This window comes from Emys orbicularis, chromosome 2 (assembly GCF_028017835.1).
Source record: "Emys orbicularis isolate rEmyOrb1 chromosome 2, rEmyOrb1.hap1, whole genome shotgun sequence".
NCBI classification, from domain to species: Eukaryota; Metazoa; Chordata; order Testudines; family Emydidae; genus Emys; species Emys orbicularis.
Genome location: NC_088684.1, coordinates 182,718,142 through 182,740,002, shown reverse-complemented (window position 1 = coordinate 182,740,002; position 21,861 = coordinate 182,718,142). Strand labels below are relative to the sequence as shown.

At 41.3% G+C, this 21,861-nt stretch overlaps 1 protein-coding gene across 1 annotated transcript in view; it reads right to left on the bottom strand.

The window, feature by feature from the left end:
* Positions 1-21,861, bottom strand: part of MOCOS (molybdenum cofactor sulfurase) — a 386,193-nt gene that overhangs the window by 204,674 nt on the left and 159,658 nt on the right. Inside the window, exon 4 of the mRNA XM_065397684.1 lies at positions 17,236-17,877. Coding sequence (XP_065253756.1) covers positions 17,236-17,877 — 642 coding nt within the window. The remainder of the gene's footprint in view (positions 1-17,235; positions 17,878-21,861) is intronic.

Here is a 21,861-nt window from a genome sequence, read left to right as displayed (position 1 = left end):
CTAAAATCTTACATCCTCACAATGTTAGAACATAAGGAAATGAACAACTAAGGGATACAGCCAGTTCCCCACTGTCACATAATCCATCAGTACATACTGTGACCCCATTAGATTAATTCATACTGCCCAGCCAACCTTGAACTTTAGCAAAATGGCAAACTATCCTTCATTTACAAAATCTCTTTTAAGCAGAATAGCAACACTCTGTTTCCTGCTTCTTCCTTTCTGCCTTGTTTGCCCTTGGGGAGAGAGAACATTTCCTCTTCCCCTCAGGGCCCCTCTCACAGCCTTCCTGAGACTGCTTTTATATCCTCTCTCTAATAAGTGTCTAGTTATTATTTATATTACAATAATGTCTAGAGGCCCCAGTAATGATTGGGCTGCATTGCACTTGGCAATGTACAAACGCATAGTCCCAGACCTGAGGAGTTTATAGTCTAAATAGAAACAACAAATAAGAGCCGAGAAATATGAGGTAGTATCATCATTCCCTTTCACAGATGGAGAATTGAGACAGTAAAAGATTAAGTGACTTCCCTGATGAAACACAGGAAGTCTGTGATAAAGCCAGGAAATAAACCCAGATCTCCTGAGTCCCAGTCCAATGCTATAATCACAAGACCATCGTTCACCCCACTTTCTTTCCTACTTACCTTAATGTAGGGTTTATTATATTATAAACTGTTTAGTTTATATAATTCCATATTTCCCTAGATTCCCTGACAAAGACATTTCTGTAAGAAGAGGCTTATGTATTCCATGATTCTGTGGCCACTGAATTCACCTGAATGTGCAGAATTTTGCTCCACAATCTGAATTTTCATTTTTTTTTTAATTATGCTTTTTAGCCCTTATGGTTTTGGAGAAAAGTGAACAGACTGTAAACCAATGCAGTGGGTCCTGTACGACCCTGCAGACAATCTGAAACAACAGCTCTGAGAGGTGTGAAAACTGCCCCATTCATCTTTTTCAGGGACCCTGGGATGCTGCAATTCTGCCCCATGACACCAAAGAAGTCAACGTTTCTACCATGGAATTTGCTAATTTTTTGGAGCCAGGCACCGTATATTTTATTTTTAGTCTGGAACTGTCTGCCTGCTCTTCAGTTTTGCCCACAAGGGGGAGTTCATTTGGATAGCTGTGCAAGCTCCCTGCACTGTTCTATGCAGCCAGACAGCAGGCAAATGAGGAGCCACAGCTGGAGTTCAGCTTGCAGCCAAGGAGCCAGCGGACCCCAGGACTGGAGTTGGACAGCCTAGAGAACACAACAGAAGTCAAGGAAGAGGCTGTGGAGCCAGGTAGCCTGGAGAGCAGAAAGAAAAACTATCCTTGAAAATAATATACAAAACCAAGCAACAAGTGTTATGTCATTGAATATATCCAAGTGGGAGTTGTAAACTGTTTTGTGTGTGTGTGTGTGTGGATGAGATGGAAATGAAGGATGTCTCACAGCAAAAGAACAAATTAATGTCTCTGTGGGTTTGCTGCCCCCGAATCTGGAACCCGCAAGAGGAGAGGCAATTCTTGATTTAGTCCTAAGTGGAGCACAGGATCAGGTCCAAGAGGTGAATATAGCTGGACCGCCCGGTAATAGTGACCATAATATAATTAAATTTAACATCCCTGTGGCGGGGAAAACACCACAGCAGCCCAACACTGTAACATTTAATTTCAGAAAGGGGGACTACACAAAAATGAGGAGGTTAGTTAAACAGAAATTAAAAGGTACAGTCAGTGCCAAAAGTGAAATTCCTGCAAGCTGCATGGAAACTTTTTAAAGACACCATAATGGATGCTCAACTTAAATGTATACCCCAAATTAAAAAGCATAGTAAGAGAACCAAAAAAGTGCCACTATAGCTAAACAACAAAGGAAAAGAAGCAATGAGAGACAAAAAGGCATCCTTTAAAAAGTGGAAGTTAAATCCTAGTGAGGAAAATAGAAAGGAGCATAAACTCTCGCAAATGAAGTGTAAAAATATATTTAGGAAGGCCAAAAAAGAATTTGAAGAACTGCCAGCCAAAGACTCAAAAAGTAATAGCAATTTTTGTTTAAGTATATCAGAAGCAGGAAGCCTGCTAAACCACCAGTGGCGCCACTGGACGATCAAGATGCTAACGGAGCACTCAAGAATGATAAGGCCTATGTGGAGAAACTAAATGAATTCTTTGCATTGGTCTTCATGACTGAGCATCTGAGGGAGATTCCCAAAGGTTTTGGAACAAATTGATAAACTCAACAGTAATAAGTCACCAGAATCAGATGGTATTGACCCAAGAGTTCTGAAGGAACTCAAATGTGAAATTGCAAAACTACTAGCTGTAGTTTGTTACCTATCATTTAAATCAGATTCTGTACCAAATGACTTGAGGATAGCTAATGTGACACCAATTTTTAAAAAGGAATCCAGAGGTGATCCTGGCAATTACAGGCTGGTGAGGCTGACTTCAGTACCGGGCAAACTGCCTGAAACTATAGTAAAGAACAAAATTTTCAGACACATAGATGAACATAAGTTGTTGGGGAAGAGTCAACATGGTTTTTGTAAAGGGAAATCATGCCTCACCAATCTATAGAATTCTTAGAGGGGGTCAACAAGCATGTGGACAAGGGGGATCCAGTGGATATAGTTTTCAGAGTAGCAGCCGTGTTAGTCTGTATCCGCAAAAATAACAGGAGTACTTGTGGCACCTTAGAGACTAACAAATTTATTTGAGCATAAGCTTTCGTGGGCTACAGCCCACTTCATCAGATGAATAGAATGGAACATACAGAAAGAAGATATTTATACATACAGAGAACATGAAAAGGTGGGAGTAGCCATACCAACTGTAAAAGGCCAATCACTTGAGATGAGCTATCATCAGCAGGAGAGAGAAAAAAAACCTTTGAAGTGATAATCGAGATGACCCATAGAAGGTGTGAGGATATTTTAACATATTTTAACATGAGGAAATATTTAAAAATGTTAAGGCTCTTAAGCAAAGTAAGCTGTCATGGGATAAGAGGGAAGGTCCTCTCATGTATTGGTAACTGGTTAAAAGATAGGAAACAAAGGGTAGGAATAAATTATCAGTTTTCAGAATGGAGAGAGGTAAATAGTGGTGTCCCCTAGGGGTTTGTACTGGGACCAGTCCTATTCAACATATACATAAATTATCTGGAAAAAGGGGTAAACAGTGAGGTGGCATAATTTGCAGATGATACAAAACTATTCAAGATAGTTAAGTCCCAGGCAGACTGCGAAGAGCTACAAAAGGATCTCACAAAACTGGGTAACTGGGCAACAAAATGGCAGATGAAATTCAATGTTGATAAATGCAAAGTAATGCACATTGGAAAACATAATCCCAACTATATATATACAAAATAATGGGGTCTAAATTAGCTGTTACCACTCAAGAAAGAGATCTTGGAGTCATTGTGGATAGTTCTCTGAAAACAATCACCCAATGTGCAGCGGCAGTCAAAAAAGCTAACAGAATATTGGGCATCATTAAGAAAGGAATAGATAATAAGACAGATAATATCATATTGCCTCTATATAAATCCATAGTATGCCCAAATCTTGAATACTGCATGCAGATGTGGTCGTCCTATCCCAAAAAAGATATACTGGAATTGGGAAAGGTTCAGAAAAGGGCAACAAAAATGATTAAGGGTATGGAACATATGAGGAGAGATTAAAAAGACCGGTATTTTTCAGCTTGGAAAAAAGATGACTAAGGGGGAATGTGATAGAGGGCTATAAAATCATGACTGGTGTGGAGGAAAGTAAATAAGGAAGTGCTATTTACTCCTTCTCATAACACAAGAACTAGGGATCACCAAATGAAATTAATAGGCAGCAGGTTTAAAACAAACAAAAGGAAGTATTTCTTCATACAACGTACAGTCAACCTGTTGAACTCCTTGCCAGAGGATCTTGTGAAGGCCAAGACTATAACAGGGTTCAAAAAAGAACTAGATAAGTTCATGGAAGATGCCTATTATCCAGGATGGGCAGGGATGGTGTCCCTAGCCTCTGTTTGCCAGAAGCTGGGAATGGGCGATGGGGATGGATCACTTGATGATTACCTGTTCTGTTCATTCCCTCTGGGGCACCTGGCATTGGCCACTGTTGGAAGACAGGATACTGGGCTAGATGGACCTTTGGTCTGACCCAGTATGGCGGTTCTTATGTTCACCCTCTGCCCTTCATCTTCCTTTTCCCACTCTGTGGTTACCATTAGCTCATCCTCTTCCTCCTTGTCTCTGCTTGTCTGTTTAGAGTGTAAATTCTTAGAGACAGGGACTGTGTTTCATCACTCGTTTGTACTATACCAGGGGTCGGCAACGTTCGTCACGCGGCTCGCCAGGGTAAGCACCCTAGCGGGCCGGGCCAGTTTATTTACCTGCTGACGCGGCAGGTTCGGCCGATCGCGGCCCCCATTGGGGCCAATGGGGGCGGCGGGAAGTTGCGGCCAGCACATCCCTCGGCCCGCGCCGCTTCCCGCCGCCCCCATTGGACCGGGACGGCGAACCGCGGCGAGTGGGGGCCACGATCGGCCAAACCTGCCGCGTCAGCAGGTAAATAAACTGGCCCGGCCCGCTAGGGTGCTTACCCTGTACTATACCATTCAATCCATACTATATACAGTGGACCAGTCTGCAGCCCAGCCTTATGTGGTCATATAAGGATATAAGAGGGAAATATAGAATAACACCCACTTTCTTCCCTCCTCTGCTCAACCTCTTTACATTGACACTTCTGATACAGGTGGGACACATGCCGTGCCATGAGTACGTGGTGTCTAGACTCTGCCTCCCAATATTCTTGCCAGCACTGGGAGAGGGTAATGGGGGAGGGAAGGAAATAATCTGACACTGGAAGGGGATAGTAGCAATTTCTTCCCAGGGAACAAGGTGAATTAATGACTAAACCCTGATCTACACTTAACATTTAGATCGAAGTAGCTATGTTGCTAAGGAGTGTGAAAAACTCACATCCCTGAGTGCTGTAGTTAAGCCGACCTAACCCTCTGGGTGCAGATGCACCTAGGATGATGGAAGAGCTCTTCTGTCAACCTAACTACTGCTGCTCAGCGAGGTGGATTACCTACAACAAAAGAAAAACACCTTCCAGGATGCAGGAAGCGTCTACTGCACTATGGTAGTGCAGCTCTGCTGCTGTAGCCCCCACAGTGTAGACATGCCCCGAGCCACAATTTCTTTCTTTGGCTGCTCTTGGGTTGTCATAGCTACATGCTGTGCCTTACACAGGGCTGTGCCTAAAGGCACAGTCTAGCTCACCATCTAGCATTGCTAAGGCTTGGCATATTTTGATGCACCTCCAGCAGTGTTTCATACCCTGAGATTAAAGTGGTTCCAAAGAAACCAATAAAATTTCAATAGCCAACTTGTGATGATTTCAGTGACACTGTCAATTAATTTAAAAAGCACACGCCAAAGGAATTGAAACACATAAAAACTATGTTTAAATAATGTTGAGTGTCTAAATTAACCCCCTGGTACTAGTTACAGCTTCCCACTTTGTCCTCCTCAACTCATGCTGTTGTGGCTAAGGTTTCAGGAGCACTATACTAATTATATAGTATACCATAGAGGATTTGCTACCATTCCTGGCAGAACAGCCGGAGGCAAAAATAGAGCAAGATGCTTTAATTCCTGGTCTTAGATTTAAATCAGTTCCTGAACATTATTTGAACAGGACTGGTGTGTATATTTTAAATACTGTATGGATCAAAAGCCAGCATCACTTTTTTACATATGATTAATCATGAATTGTATAAGTACATCCTATAACTAGAGTCCTGGAATGAACAATTTTATTGTTACACTGAACTACTTAATATCTTCCTTCCTTTATCAAACGATATGATCAGTAACCAATGTGAAAACTACAAAGTACAACAAATAACACAATACAATAAAATTGTCACTGGGCATCAAATGCTATAAAATCCCAACAGCCTGCGTTAAAAGTTTACAAAGTTTCTCCAAGAGAATTAAGGCGAAGGCTTGATTCTAATTTGAGAGTAGGAATACCACATGGTCAAACATGTTTCATGACAACTTGCTATTGTGATTGCAAACACATATCCTTGCTCAGATAAAACTCCCTTAGCTTAGATCAAAGAGAAAAATCAAGTATAGGTGTGCATTGGAATTCCTTTCCTTCAAGTCTTGCTCTCATCCCCACAATACGTCATTTGAAATCCCATGTATAACTCCACATTTGTTTTCTTTCTAAAATAATAAATCTGGTTTTCTAGTTAATGTTAAGATTGAGTTTGTGGTATGATGACTTTGGGCCAGATTGGAGAAAGAGGCAGAATCAGGGGTGTGCGCAGGGATTTAAATGTGACTACTTTTCTGGGAGGGGGGGAGCACCACTTTAAACACCAGCCCCCTACCCAGTGCCCTGGGCCCTGCTTCCCGGGCTCCCTCTCGCAGACTGTGCTACCAGCCCAGCTTCTCTGCTTCTGGCCCCATCTAGTGGGGCTCAGCAGGAGTGCTAGCTGCAGTGCTTTTCCCAAGCACATCTCTTCAGCCACGCTTAACCCAACTCTCACCCTAGCAGACTCGGGGGAGGGAATCCTGGGGCAGGGGCCACGGCAGAAGCTAAGGGCGGTGGCAGAGATGATTACTGGGGGGCTCTGTGCCCCTGCTTGGCCCCCCTTGTGCATGCTTCTGGGCAGAATTTGCCACAATTGCCCAGGGAGACTCTGCCCTGTCACCCAGAAAACTAAAGCAAGAGGCCAAATTTAGGTTCCCAAGGAGACAGATTGCTGCCCAATGTGATTTATAAAAACACTTGAGTTAGGATCTGTGACAGTGCCTAGCGAGCACCCCCTCCTCTCCACCCACTAGGGCTGCTGTGGTGAGGAGAATCCAAACCTTTGCTGCTCTGGTTTCCCTAGGGTGTGTTAAGCTTCTGGAGCCTCATCAGTCTGCAGACCTGGTTCATTCCTGGGCCTCTCTGGTACATTTCCTGGGCAGTGGCTCTCAGTCTGCTATCCCTTCTCTGAAATGGGGCTCCTCATCTGACTTGATCTAGGCCCCCAGGACCAACACTGACCCCCAAGATACCCCGGTTACTCTCCCAGAACTCCACCCAAAAGGTATGAAGCTTCTGGTTTACTATTTAACGCTCTCAGGGGCATGCAGCAGTTGCGAAGCAGTTAATACACAGTCACACACTTTGCACACAGTTTAGTACCTTTATGCGCTTTTATACTTAATCATGTAAGGTACAGGAGAGTACAAGTCATACAAAACAACAAGCACTACACACATGTCACCTTCTATCTCACCCTTTCCTATGGAGTCTTTGGGGGACAACCTGGGTCCAGGAAGCTAGGCAGGCAGGATGTCCCCTGCCTCAGGCAGGCTTCACCATGAAGAGAGTGGCCTCTCCCTCATGGACTGGAGAAAATTGTCCCACTAAGAAGACCAGCTTCTGCCCCTTTAAAACCTACACCACCCTGTGTCAGGGGACACCCTTTCCCACTTCCCCACATGAGTACAATCCCCTGCCAGGTGACTTTGTGGCTAAGGTGACTTCCTGGGCAAGGACCAGTCTTTTGTCTAGAGTGACTAGATTTCTAACAATTGGGTAGTTAGCGTCAATTACCTCCTATTGTTATTCTTTTGCAACCAGCCTTTGGAATCTCAACCCAACATGGAGGCAAACAGACAATAGAAAAGACAAAAGGCTGCACATTCAAAATGAAGTTTGCACCCCAACACAGATACACAGGGATCACAATCTCACATGGAATTAATAAATTGTACAGACATATTCCCAGATCCTCAGAGGCACCTAACTCCCATTGATTTTCAGTTGAAAAATGTCACCCACCTCTAGTCTAGACTAGCACCTACAAATAGGTTAGCTAACTCAGGTTGACTGGCAGTCAACAACAATAACTCTAGTTAAAACAGAAGCAAAATTCCAGTGTAGACATGCCCTAAGCGACCAAATAAAAGGTATGCATGCAATACAGAGAACCTCTTCCTTTATTTATTAACAGTGCCTTTTCGACTTGAATATTCAACCCCTTGGGGATTTCTTTATTTATATATTTAAATTTTCAGTGAATTGTACTGGGGATTTATTGTGATTGTGTTAAGTCCCTCTACGTTTTCAGGCAATAATGCAGCTTTATTACTGAGAAATAATCACCCAGAATACTACAAATATGCTTAGGGTACATACTGAATATTGAAAACACTTATCAGCCAACGGTGGGCAAATCTTTCACTGCTCTTCACACAGAGTGCTCAAGATGATGTTTGGCTATAGTGACACCAGGCAGAACAATATAATATAAAATGCCAGTTGCCAGAATCAAACCTCTAAAAAGATGACAGACTAAATTGTAAGAGGCTTTCTGGTACATATTTACACTTGAAGCAGAGAAGGGAAAGAGTAATAGGTCACCTGAATAGATATTAACTCAGCAAGCAAAAAGTCCCTGTTCCTTTTTACACCTTTTCTTTTAGAATGAATTTGGTGGTGGTTGTGAAAGCTGACAGACTGATAGCACTGGAAATTGAAGTGTTTTATTTATCCCTAGAACCAGGACAGCAGCAGCATGAGCTTCCTACACTGCTCAGCTCAAGCGCGACAGTCCTGTCAGCTGTCAGGGGAGGATAGTTCATTTTCTGCAGCCTGGTCAGTCCTTGATGTCTCTATTGACGCTGCCAAGTGCCAACAAGACTGTCAACAGTACTGGTGGTTTCATAATGTGGACACCTAATCAACTAGAAACTGGACTGAGACCACCAGGCCTTTAAAAGACCCATCAAATAGTTTTTGCTAACTTCCAACTAGAGATGCATTTGAACTGGTGACCTAGAGACCGGGCCGGATTAACCTTTTGTGGGCCCGGTGCCAAACATATTTGTGGGCCCCCATGGGGAATGATTGTAAAAGACAGGAGATCGATACAGAAGTTGTCTGACACTGCACACAGGTTTTATTTACAAGTTTAAGTTGTAGATGGAGCTGGCTGCCACTAGGGTACCAGCAATGGCAGCCCTAGGGCAAAAAGAATACATACAAGTATACATAAAATAAATTATAAAAGAAAAAAATACAAAATAAAGCCCAGTGGGTAAAAAAACAGCTAACAAAAGCCAAAGCTGGCCAAAACAGTAGTCGTGTGCTGCTCCCACTAAAAGGGAACTGTCGCACTATCGCACCCTTCACATTTCTCATAGGAACTACCAGGATTTGAATTAAATTTTTGTATGAAATTGGGGCAGACTTAAAGCTGTTTTAAAATAAAAAATATGAAAAACTTTAATACAGTTTATTTACAGTGTCATTATTCATATTAGTCTTGCTTCAGATAAGTAATTTGTATATTACATAACAAGCATTAACGTGAATAACTTACTCAACAAAACCATTGCATGTAGCTATCATTCTATTTACAGAGATGAAAAATGTCTTTGGATTTTTCAGCATGCCTTTGCTGCAGCAAATGTTTCAGTTAAACTGGAGAAGTCTATAGAGTAAGACTATCAAGTCTTTCTTGACCCACTGTAGCACTTTTTATCCTTTTTAAATGTGAAAAAGACTTTTCTCCACTGCAGTTTGAGACTGGTAGTGTCAGGTAAATGCGTAGTGCAGTAAAGACATTTGGAAAGGCTGTTTGCAAATTATGCATGTTCATTATGGTCAGCATTTGCAGTGGTGTAGGCAGAGCTTGTGATAATGGCTTGGAGGCAAATTGCTTTACAAGTGAGCACCACTGTACCCATTTTTCAAAGATCTTTTCATTGAGGTTATCTGAATAGAATTCAATTAAACATCTGAGAGACTCTTTAACAGCAGTACTCTCAAGGTCAAAGCAAAGCTGGGCGGGTCATGTAGTCTACAGGCAAGACAATAGGTGGACAACCCACATCAGTGACTGCATCCCCAGAGACCACAAGCGATTGCTGGGCAGACCAAAAACACGCTGTGTCGATCCCATGACAAAACTCTTTGGCCAGAAATGGAAAGAACGTGCTAGCATCAAAATAGAATGGTGTGGCGTCGACTTGCATTCGTGGAGGTACGGACGAGGACAAGCCGGTGACTGTTAAGGTCACCTGTTAAAAAAAAAAATGGTTGTTTATTTCTAACATGCATTAATTCTTCTGTTGAGATGGCTGACAAGTGAGTCAACTATGGCAGAGGATGATTCAACTTTGAACTTCTCTTCACCAGTCAGCACAACAGCAGAGTCTTCACTATCATCCATAGATGCTAGAACAATTTTTATAGTGGGGGGGCTGAGAGCCATTGAACAAAACTGTAAACCCTGTATATGATGGAAACCACTTCAAACCAGCGGGTGCTGCCACACCCCCAGCACTCCTAGTTCCAGCTGTGTGCTATCATCAGCCATATGCTTTGGACGATGTTGCCACTTTAACTGAAAGTTAGTTGTAGAACTTAAAGAGGTCGCAGATTCATGGTATTCCTTAAAAATTTTCCGTTGTGCTGCAACAAACTCAGATAGGCACCCCAGCAGTGCCACAGCTGTGCCTAAGTCCATTGTTTCAGACTGCAGAAGTTGACTTGTTTTGTTTATTCTTGTAAGGATACTACTCCAAACTGTTGTCAGTCTCCAACTGATCCATGGTTTCAACTAATGGGTTTGCGTCTGCTTTTGTGTCACTTTTCTGCAGGGTGTCCACACCAAGAGCCTGAGGCACAGATATGTAGCTTTTGTAATTGCATGATAAACTGCAAAGTGCATCCGCTCAAGCTGACCACCTTGTGTCACTGAGGCACTTGGGGAAAAGTTTTCTCTTACTGGCCTCAGATGTCTCCTCATTCAGAGAATCTCGCTAGAGGCTCCAGCGATAAGTCGATCCTCAGAAAAGCACATACAGTTTTTGGACAAATCAAAAAAAATTAATTGCATCAGTGCATGACTCTGCAGCAGCAACACCACATAAATCAAGTGAGTGGGTCATGTATGGGATGTACACTGCTTTCTTGTTGACCACAATTACCTGAGCTTGCACAGCAGAATAAGTGTCAGACATGTTACTAGCACTGTTGCATGTGTGACCTCTGCAGTCCTTTAGATTGTTATTTAGTTCGTCACTTAGGGTTTCATTGATAACATTAAACAGATGAAGACCTGTATGCAATGTAATTGGAAAAATTCCAAAACTGTTCCACAGGTTTACAGTTATTCAGCACATAGCACACAGTAAATGTCAGCTGATCAGTATGGCTAATATCTGGCATGGAATCAATGCTGGCAGGCCAGGAAAGAGTCGTACTCTGCTAAGAACTCTAAGCAGTCAAGGAAGTTGCTACTATTAAGACGGCCAAAGGTTTCATTAGTCCTTCTCAGTGCCAGACCTTGTGTTGTCAGAAATTTTATTGTTGATGCGACTTGCTTCAACACTTCTGTCCGGTAATTTCTTTCTTTAATATATCCATCTACTATATGTTTATCAAGGGTTTGAGTCTTCGATAAACACACTGTATAAGTGGGTGAGAGCTTGTTGGTGCTTAGTAGAACTTTCATGGTCACCAAGTCTGCCAGTGTGATCCCATGAATCAAATCCTGTCTTGGCTAGTGCAGATGTGCTATTCAGAAAAAACAATTTGCACACAAAGCAGAAGACACAGCCAGTCGATGGTGAGTATATGAGCCAGGGCCTTTCAATAGTTCTAACATTCAGGGACACTTGATTGAAGGCTATATCACAGAATTTCCTAAAATCAAAAACATTTTAATATCAAAGCACATGCTCCAACATTTGAGTTGAAAAAAGACACACTTGTGGGACATAGTATAGTAATGAGCAACTTAGAATGTACATTTTTACATTTAGATACAACAAAAATCTGTTTATTTCAATTGTCTCACAAAATTAATGGTTAAGTCAACCCCTGCTGGAAAAACTTGATTTCATAAAATGACTCAAGTAATGTATAAAAAAACCATAAAAAGTTATAATTACCTTGTTCTGTCCTTATGTGGTCTTGATGACATTGCATATTTTCCATCACAATTTTGGCAGAAATGTCTATGCAGTACTGTTGGGTGAAAACATCAACAGTCCACAGGGCAGCATCAGAGGAAGGTAATCGTGCTGGTGTATTTTGCAGAAGCAGGTTATTGCTGTGTTCTTTATTTGGCAAAAGGATTTCATTAGAAGAAACAACATGTTCTTCAGAGTCATGATCAATGTAGGCTGCACCTGCTGCCATACTAGTATAATCAATTATATGCTCATCATCATTACTAGTACTGCTAGTAGTATTAGTATCACCACCGAGAGTCTCTGCTTAAGCAATGCAGTTTTGAATTCTGATCTTCTGATTCTGCTTTATGCTTCCATTTTTGAGTGCCACTTAAATGTTTTTTCATAATTATTTTCTTTATCACTTGGACTTGTTCATTCATTCTATGTTTATAGTTTCCTGCTTCGCACCTCACCCATGCCTGCAGGAAACTACAGTATGTGCATACGCACATTACACCGCTGACAGTGTGACGCAACGCGCCTTACTGTAAATGACTGCAGTGCGGAAATAAAATGTAAACTACAACACCACGACAATATGTTTATGTGGCACTTAAAATATATATATACTTTTCAAATAGTTTGTTTTTTAAAATGTAGCACCAAATTCTTACTATATACATTTCAATAGAGAATGTGTGTATTGCGATTCACGATGTGTACACCTAAATATATATATGTAGTTCCTATGGGTCCCTTACGAGTGTGGGCCCAGGGCAACGGCACCATTGGCACCGTAGTAAACCCAGTACTGCCTAGAGATTAAAGTCTCGGTAGCTCTTTAATGATCCTTTGAGCTTTCCAGTCACCAAAATCACATTTCTTAAAGCAATTGAGGAGAGAGACAGAGTGAGAGAACAAACATTAGGGATGGATGATTTTTTCTTAGTAATTTTGTGAATTTTAAATTTAGAAAATAACAAGGATTTTTTTTATAGGGACCTTTAGCACTTTAAATACTATAATGCCACAGAAATAATAGAGTAACAAAAGTCTTTGAACATACAGGACTAGCTAATAGGGAGAAATATATCCAGATATAGACCCCCTATACAAGCCCTATCTACAATTAAGTAAGTAAGGACAGATTGCCTTTTACTCGGTGGGCATGGAACTGGTGTACTTTTGTAGTGTAGGGAAGGCAGGGGGCTGGACTTGATGACCTTTCAAGGTCCCTTCCAGTTCTAGGAGATAGGATATCTATCAAGGGTTAGATAGAGCCATTTAGGTATTATGCCCTCACTGTGTGCAACACAGGTGCATAGATGATCCCCACTTATTGGTATGGAGAGTGTGTTTAAAGTAGAGTCGGGGAGTGGACCAGAGTATCCACCACTACATAGATCCTCTGGTCTTTTCCTCCCACCGAGAGAAGGGGTGCAATAGACAGAGGCTATTTAATTTAATTTTTTAATTAATTAATGGAGATATCCTATCTCCTAGAACTGGAAGGGACCTTGAAAGGTCATCAAGTCCAGCCCCCTGCCTTCACTAGCAGGACCAAGTACTGATTTTGCCCCAGATCTCTAAGTGGCCCCCTCAAGGATTGAACTCACACCCCTGGGTTTAGCAGGCCAATGCTCAAACCACTGAGCTATTCCTCCCCCTCATTTATGACAGCCTGTCAGTGGAAGTAGCCTCCATAAAGTGGATCTACTGCTGCTCCACACCCCTGAGCAGAGATTTCTGCTCCTGCAGCACTCCCCAGTACCCAGCCAACGTAATTCGGCTACATACTGTGATAGGGATTTGCCCTTTAACATGTGTTTGAAGTGGGAGCTAAGTAGTACATTGGCCCTTGTGTAGACCCTGGGGCGAATGGATTTCAAGGTTGTTCTTAAAAGATACACTCAGAAATGAAACGTGCTTCCCAAACAAACAGTTAACAGGTTGGGATACTCCAGATTAGTGGATAGACACAACCATTCTATTGACAGGCATAGAAACAGCTTCTGGTGTATTTTAGTTAAGTGTTCCAGAATGATCAGCATCGGAATAGCAATCCCAAATACAAAGGAAAAATAGGGCAGAGGATGAATATTTTATCACTCCATACTTGCTGTACAAATCATATTATGTTATTATCCCCTGCTGTGCAGAAAAAAAGACAGAAAATGAGGCTAGATTTCTGAATGACGATAATAATCTGTCAAGCTGTTTGATACATGGATGAAAATATAAAAAACTAAGTTTTTAAGTGTGTTTAGAGATAGGAAGAGAGATTACTACCATACAATGGGAAAAAATCAGAGGTGAATTTAAGTGAGTCTATGGAATCTAAAAGAGTCCAAGATGATGCCAATTATACCTTATTTTGATGTTCTCAATATGGAAGTAACATCAGCAAAGTGTATCCATAAGGCAAAAGTATCAATTGTGTCAGCCTTGAGAAGGAATTACACCACCTTATAAATCTCCACTCAAGTCTCACACAGTCTTGGAAGAAGCCATTTCCTTAGTAAACTAAGCCCTGATTATGTGAGGACAGGGAATTCCTTCTGCCAGATGGGTTTCCGAGATACATTTTCTAATCTACCTTGTGAATATTTTTTAGTTTAAAAAAAGTTTCCTTCTGAAATAAAATATAAATCTGAATATCTCTTATTATGTTCCCTCCTAGTGTGAAGCTAGCACTTTAAAAAGAACTTTTTAGCACTTTTAAGAAACTAGTACTTTAAAATCATACAAATATCAAGTGATAAAAGACAGAAGGAGCCTTAAAGAGGTGCATCTGATAATAGAAGCTGGCAGAGTTATAACTTGGCAACCGTTACTGTCTCTATGAGCACAGATGACCCTGTTTGCATCAATCATGGGCCCAGAAATATGGTTAGCATATTAGCCTTGTCAATGATGGCCAGGAAGTACATTTTAAACATAACAGCTGGGTCCCAATAGTTTGATCTGTCCAATGTTGTGACTAGAAATAACATGTAAAAAAAAAATCCCATAACCTTGTAAAGAAATGTCTTGCTAAATAGTTGAGAGATTCAGACCGAGATTTTCAAAGCCACACAGATTCCCATTAATTTCTCATGGGAATTTGATATGCAAATTCCTGATGTAGTTTTGAAAATTTCAGCCTCAGTAGTCAAAACTTTAGACATGCATAATACCGTTACAATTCTGGCCAGCATTGACTATATGCTAAATGTGAATAACAAGAAAATTTTATTAGTTCAAATAATCAATAAAGGGTTAGACGTCAATATTCAAACACAATGACTAAAATCCAGCAGTCGGTTACTCATATTGATTCTTTGGTATGTGAAACGGTCATTTATGTGCCTGAGTATGCAGTGGTAGGGTTTGGGTATCTGAGGCCCCCATATCTGAAAATTAGATGACACATGACCAGCCTATCTGAGGAATCAGATTGAAAAATGGCCTTATTTCCAACTCTGTAGTGGAAATAAATAGAACTAGCCTCTTTGGATTTAATAGGACACAGCCTCCAAAGCTCACAGTCAGAGCCTTTTAGGCAAAATAGCATGGCTCACAATGGGCCCGTCACCTAAATATTTTTGAAATAAGTGCTATAAACAGATCTCTGTTCAATGACAGACTGACATTATTTTTAAAATAGCAAAAAATATTTCAGAACATTTTATCTTACACACAATCAGTTTCAAAGAATAACATTCTCATAACAACCAATTCCCAATTACCTCTAGAAATACAGTACTCCCTAGTTGAAATTTGCATTGGTTAAATTAATGCTCATTTTATACTTGGCTTTGGATGGGAGGCAGGGGTTCCCTGAGATCATATCATTTTGGTGCCATTTACCCTCACTACCACAACCTTCAAATACCTCCATCATACTTAGAATAAAAGAATCATAGGACTGGAAGGAACCTCGAGAGATCATCTAGTCCAGTCCCTTGTACCTAAGGCAGGACTAAGTATTATCTAGACCATCCCTGACAGGTGTTTGTCTAACTTGCTCTGAAAAATCTCCAGCGATGGAGATTCCAACTTTTAACCCTTCTTGGCTTGAGAAGCAAGAGACTGAGCTCAGAACCAGGACTCTGGGCTGGGCTGGCTGTTGGCAATATATTTAAAAGTAAACATTAAGTGTACATTCAGTGTCGGTCATCATTCGGGAGATAATAAACAGCCTGCTACTGTAAAATGCAGCCAAAATGAAAGTACCACTGCACACATGCGGAACATTCTAAATGTTCTAAATGTAGTCATACATACAGTTAGGTGAAGAATGCATGCAACTGTTTGCACTATATGTAAAGCAGAGACAGGTAAATGATTACGGATACAGGCTGATGTGCATATACATTATGATGGTCATTTCTATAAATGAATGAAGGGCACAACTGGTTTTACATCCTATCCCTCCCCCCAACTATTGTAGTTTAATATTAATGGCTAACCTTAAGCCTGCCTTCTGTACACTTGTGCTGGACATGAGAAACACAGGAGAGAGCCACATCTCTTCAGTGCATCCACATAGGTGGTTGCTAGCACTGCGGGAGTGGAGCAGAAAAACCAAATATCACTGAGCTCAGCTTTCCAGGTCCCAGAGGGACGTGTGTCTGGGAAGAGTAGTAACGTGTCCACAGCCCCACCTTTCCTTACACGCCAACCCTCCGGCCCCTCCCTGAGAACTGCTCCTCCTCCAGGCACAGCTCCTGCTCACAGAATCACAACAGACCTTGGAATAGTTGTCCAATGTAATATACTGTATTGTAAGCACATAGACTATTACTCTGATTAATCTCCTATTAATAGCAATCTCAAAACCTTTTACCTGGTGTACCTATGGACCTTAACTTTAAATTTAATTGTGGCCCATCACCATATATGTCCTACTGTGGTTTATTTGCTCAGAATTTGGAGATTCCAAAACACAGCATTATTTCAGTGAGGTCTTCGGCTCTAAATTAAATAAAGCCAATGACTGACTTTCATGTCACCACATGAATGCTTATATTTTTACCAGTCACAACAAACTACGTCAAGCTAAGGACAGGATATTTTTATGACGATTTTTAATAAGATAACGGAATGTTCGAATACCAAGTTAGATATTGAGCTCTTTACAAGTGCATATGTAAATATGGATTTATTTCATAGTCTAATAAATAAGCACTGCCAGAACACATAAATTTTTCTAATGCAAACAACACCCACATGAATTCTGATTTTGCGAAAGAACACATTACCTTTCTGCTACAGATGGTCTTGGGGAGTAAAATTCTTCTCCTGCAAGGTAGCCAGCTGCAGTCCCACCTCCGAAATAACTTTTCCTCAAGAAGGGTGCAATTTGGTTGTTTACCAACAATGCTCCTAAACCAGTAGGGAATCCAAAGATTTTATAGAATGAAATGGGGATAAAGTCTGGCTGGTGAACTGTTAAGTCTAATGGAGAGGTACTGACATATGAAGCCGCATCCAGTAGAACAAACCACTTCCCTGGTGTTTTGATGGGGCAGAGCTTTCCAGATTTTATCTCCTGTATCCATGAAAGAGGATATTTGATACCTGAAAAATTGCTCTGAGCTGGATAACAGAAAAGATGAGGTGTCATGCAGTTCTGTTCTTCAGCTGGTACTCTGTTTTTCTCAGATAATAAAATTTCCTTGGGTTTCACTGGAACAGATAACACATTCATCGCAGCAGTTATCCCCCTCATACCCACCACAGATGTGTGGCTGTCAGTTAGGTAACAAAATCGACTGCTGGGGTGCCCCAAGCCTTCAGGCATCCAAGGGAATGTTTCTGCTACCAGCTTAAGTGCAGCTGTACTTCCAGATGTGAAAATGATAGTGTAATCTTCTGCAGTTGTATTGAAGTGTTGTAATATTCTGCAAAGAAAAGAGAAAAAAACAGACACCAAAGGAGTTATTTTCTTGTATTTCATATCTATTGTGCATTGTATCAAAAAGTAACATTTGTTTTTTTCTTGCTATAAATTATTTTACCACAGGACCTAAATAAAATCTAAGTAGACAGGCTTGGCCAAGTACTGTTCACTGTTAGCAGAATGGAGTTGCACCAGTATGACTGAAGTTACTCTGTTCACATTTTGCAAAAACTGGCACAACAGAGTCGTACTGATGTCACTGTGAGCAGTGTGTGTCTCAATCCTACAAAATATGTACCCAACTCTGCTTGCACTGAAGACAATGGCAAAATTTCCCTTGACTTCAATGGCAGTCTATGGTTGGGTGGGGTGAACTCTACATGAATTTTGCTTGAGTTCTGGTTTTGATCACAAACTTTTAATGAAAATCAAAACTGGGTGAAATTAACACAGTGCAGCTATAAGCACAATGTCTAATCACCATTTAAGACTCACTTAATCCCAGTTTTGAGGTTTTATGCATGACTTAAATCGTAAAAATGCCTTTTTCTGGCCCTCCATGCAGGGGTGAATTTCACCCAATATACACGGTGATGGAACACTCTGTTAGGGTCTTGTATTTTTATTAAAATGAGATAATCGTGTTCTGATTTCCCCTAGTTGTGGTTGAAAAGCTGGAAGAGCACAGCACAGCAATGTTTATTACCGCTAGATCATGGTAATTTTTCTTTAGTTCAAGTATTGAACCAGTTTCTTTTGGATCTGAGAAATCCTAATTCAGATCCTAGCAAGAACCGATTTATTCCATCTCCTGTACTTTTTAGTGTTAGAAATATTATTGGAGAGGAGCAGACTGTTCTCAGAAATCAACAGGTGCAAACTTAAGTACTTTGGTCACTGTGGGCGTAGAGACAGAAATAAGCTTGAGAAGGTTATCATGCAAGGAAAAGTAGTGGGTCACTGTGGTAGGGGATGACCAGCGTGGAGATGGATGGAAGGGGTGTGCAGTAGATCCCTAGGAGATCAGCTGTTGAATGTGTGAAGTTAGCGATGGATTGAGAAGGCTTCCAAAAATTCTGCTATGATGTCACCAAAAGTAAATGAACTTACAGTTCAAACATCATCATTAAAAAGTAATAGCTAGATGGAGACCCACCATCTACTCTGTCCAATTCATCACTCTCAAGCTATTTTAGGTTGTAAGTTCTTTGGGGGCAGATTAAGTGTCTTTCTGGATAAAGTAAATTCTAACCTATTTTATCCATTGTACACCCCAATGAAAGTCAGTGGGATTGTATGGGGGAGTACGTTAGCACAGAAAGTTGCCGTCTGCTTGTAAAATACGTATACAATAATAATGCCACCAACAAAGATAAGAAGGGGGCAGCTGGAATAAGCAGATGTACACAGATAAGGCTGTTCTCGGTGCTGCCTCATGGGAGACCCTACATCAGAAGCAACCTCGTGACTTCCAGTGATCCAGACTGAGAAAACTGAACATGTTTCAGAAGTGACACTTGGTCTCTTAGGAGGGAGACTAGCAGCTGTAACTCTTATGCAGTTTCCTTGCTAGCCTCAGGGGTCTTTTCTTATGATGCGCATTCATAAACTTCCATTAACATCACTGGGAGTTACACACAGTTAATTAAGAGAGAATAGACACGGCATGTGAAGCAGAACAAATCACAACTCTTACAGAGCAAATCAGAGCATAGGTGCTGCTGACCAGTGAGGGAGTTATTAGAACTGGCCCTATTGCAGGGCATTGCTGGGAGTGTTGTAATGTATTAGTCCAGTCTGGTCTGCGGGCTGCCAGCTTTACTCCAAGCACTGGGTTATACAGCTCTAGCCCTTTAAGTAACAGAAAATTCCTTTACTATGGCAGCCAGAAACTAAAAGGTGCAATTCTCTAGGCACCATTACTTTAGATCAACCCAAGGCTCCCTAACCCATGAGTGGGCAGGAATCCCTTACAGTTTAGGGCCTGCCTCAAAACGCTAAACCTGGGCCTGGCATACCACTCTCATAGACATTGGACAAAACAAATAACCAGTATGAGTGATGACTGAGAACTGACTACAGAGCTAAAAAGTTGTGCTGCAATTATTCCAACTGCACCTTCGTCACCACCAGGAAATTTTAATTGTGCTGGAAAGAAAATAAACTGCAGCAGATTTATCCACACACGTGTGTTCTACTGAGTATTTTCTTGACTGTACCTTTCAGTCTGGCTTCTTCAGAATATTAGCTTTTTGAAATGTGATGTAACCAAGGCTCAATTGAGGTCTTCAATAAGTAAAGAAAAACTCTTAGGATTTGCAGTAATATCAGTAGAACCTGAACTTAACCTTTAAATACAACTGTTTGATTAATCTGAAAGAAATTAGATAGGTATTTCTGAAACTGATCAGCTGAGTTTGAATTCCTGCAAATGTTTATAGTCTGAGAGTGTATTTATATTTTAGGATAATTTATAGAGCAACCATATAGCCACACTCAATTTCCAGCATATTTGTCTTGGAGGGGAAAAGCCTATGGTAAGAGATGCAGATTAGCCTGGTGGATAGGATGTTGGATTGGTGCTCAGGTCACCTCAGTTCTAATCCTAGCTCTACTACTGATTTGTTGTGTGACCTAGGGGAAGGCACCTCTCTGTTTCCTGTCCCATTCTGTGTCTACTGGGATCTGTTTTCACTATGTGTTTGTATACTGTAGTGCCCAGTCCAAAGGAGCCCTGATCTTAGTTGGAGCCTCTAGGAGCTGCCATTGTCTTAGCAAGAGGGGATGTTTAGGTGGGCAGTGAGAGAAGTGTTCATGGGATGAGAATGTGGGCAGGGAAGAGTGCGGATTTCTCCTTACATTTTCTGTGCTTCTGTCTTCTCTTCCTTTTTCCAGACATTTTCTCTGCTCCTTTCTCCTCTTTCTTCCCCTTTTCTACTGTAGGTCTTGGCCTCATATCCTCACCACCCACCCGACCATTCAGTCTATCACATCCATAGTCCCTGGTCTCCACCCTTTGTACTCTTCTACCTCCAATACTCTGTCACAATCTGCAGCTCATATGCAGAGCAGAAGAGGTGAACAGAACCCTGGCTGGAACAGTAGCCCTCTACATATGGTAGTAGAAGTTCAGTTGAGCTGCCTGCCTTGACGTTAATCTGACTCAATCTCATTCTCTTCTCGTTCATTCACATTAATGCAGAGAGGTGTGAGAATGGGGGACTAGAATGGTCAGAGATCAGGGCCTGCAGCTGAGCCTGGATCAGCTGACTAACTGCAACTATAACACCTCATTGACCAGAGCACCTGATTGGCTAAGTGGCATTGCCAGGTCCATTCTTAAACCCAGCAATGGGTGTTGGCTAGCAACTGCTCAGTGCTTAAGCCTGCAGCTGTGATAATTTCTATGCGATCAGTCCCAGCCTTGCTCTGACCATTAGGCATGACTGCCCATGCCCCAGTCCCTGACAAGTCAGTTAGCTTTTTTTTTCTTGGGGAAAGGGTGGAACAGGAATAAGTAAATTTTTGGTGGGTGGGTGAGTCAGTAGGATTGTCTGTGGTCAAAATTTTTTTTTTTGCTAAGATCACTTCTGTAGCCATGACGTAGTGCCTGTAACATTAAATTATAGCTAGCGCTCTCTATATATATACACAGAGAGAGAGATTATAGTTAGGGTCTCTATTTTTTTAATTGAGTTTTGAAAGCATTTGCAAAAAGCTAGACTCTATACACAACAAGCCAACCTCTATAACGCAGTGAGCTCTTTATGTGTTGATGTGTCTCAGCATTGTAGCAAAATATATAACCACTCTCAAAGGATACATTTTGAGCCCACAGTTTTATTCCAGAGACCAGGTAACATGAACAAACCACTCAGATTTAGCATCTTTTCATAAGAGCAGAACAGCCATAAAGAACATTTTATACTGAAGGAGCTTATCAGATCTGTCTCAGCTGAGCCCTCATCTACCTTTTAAACATTCC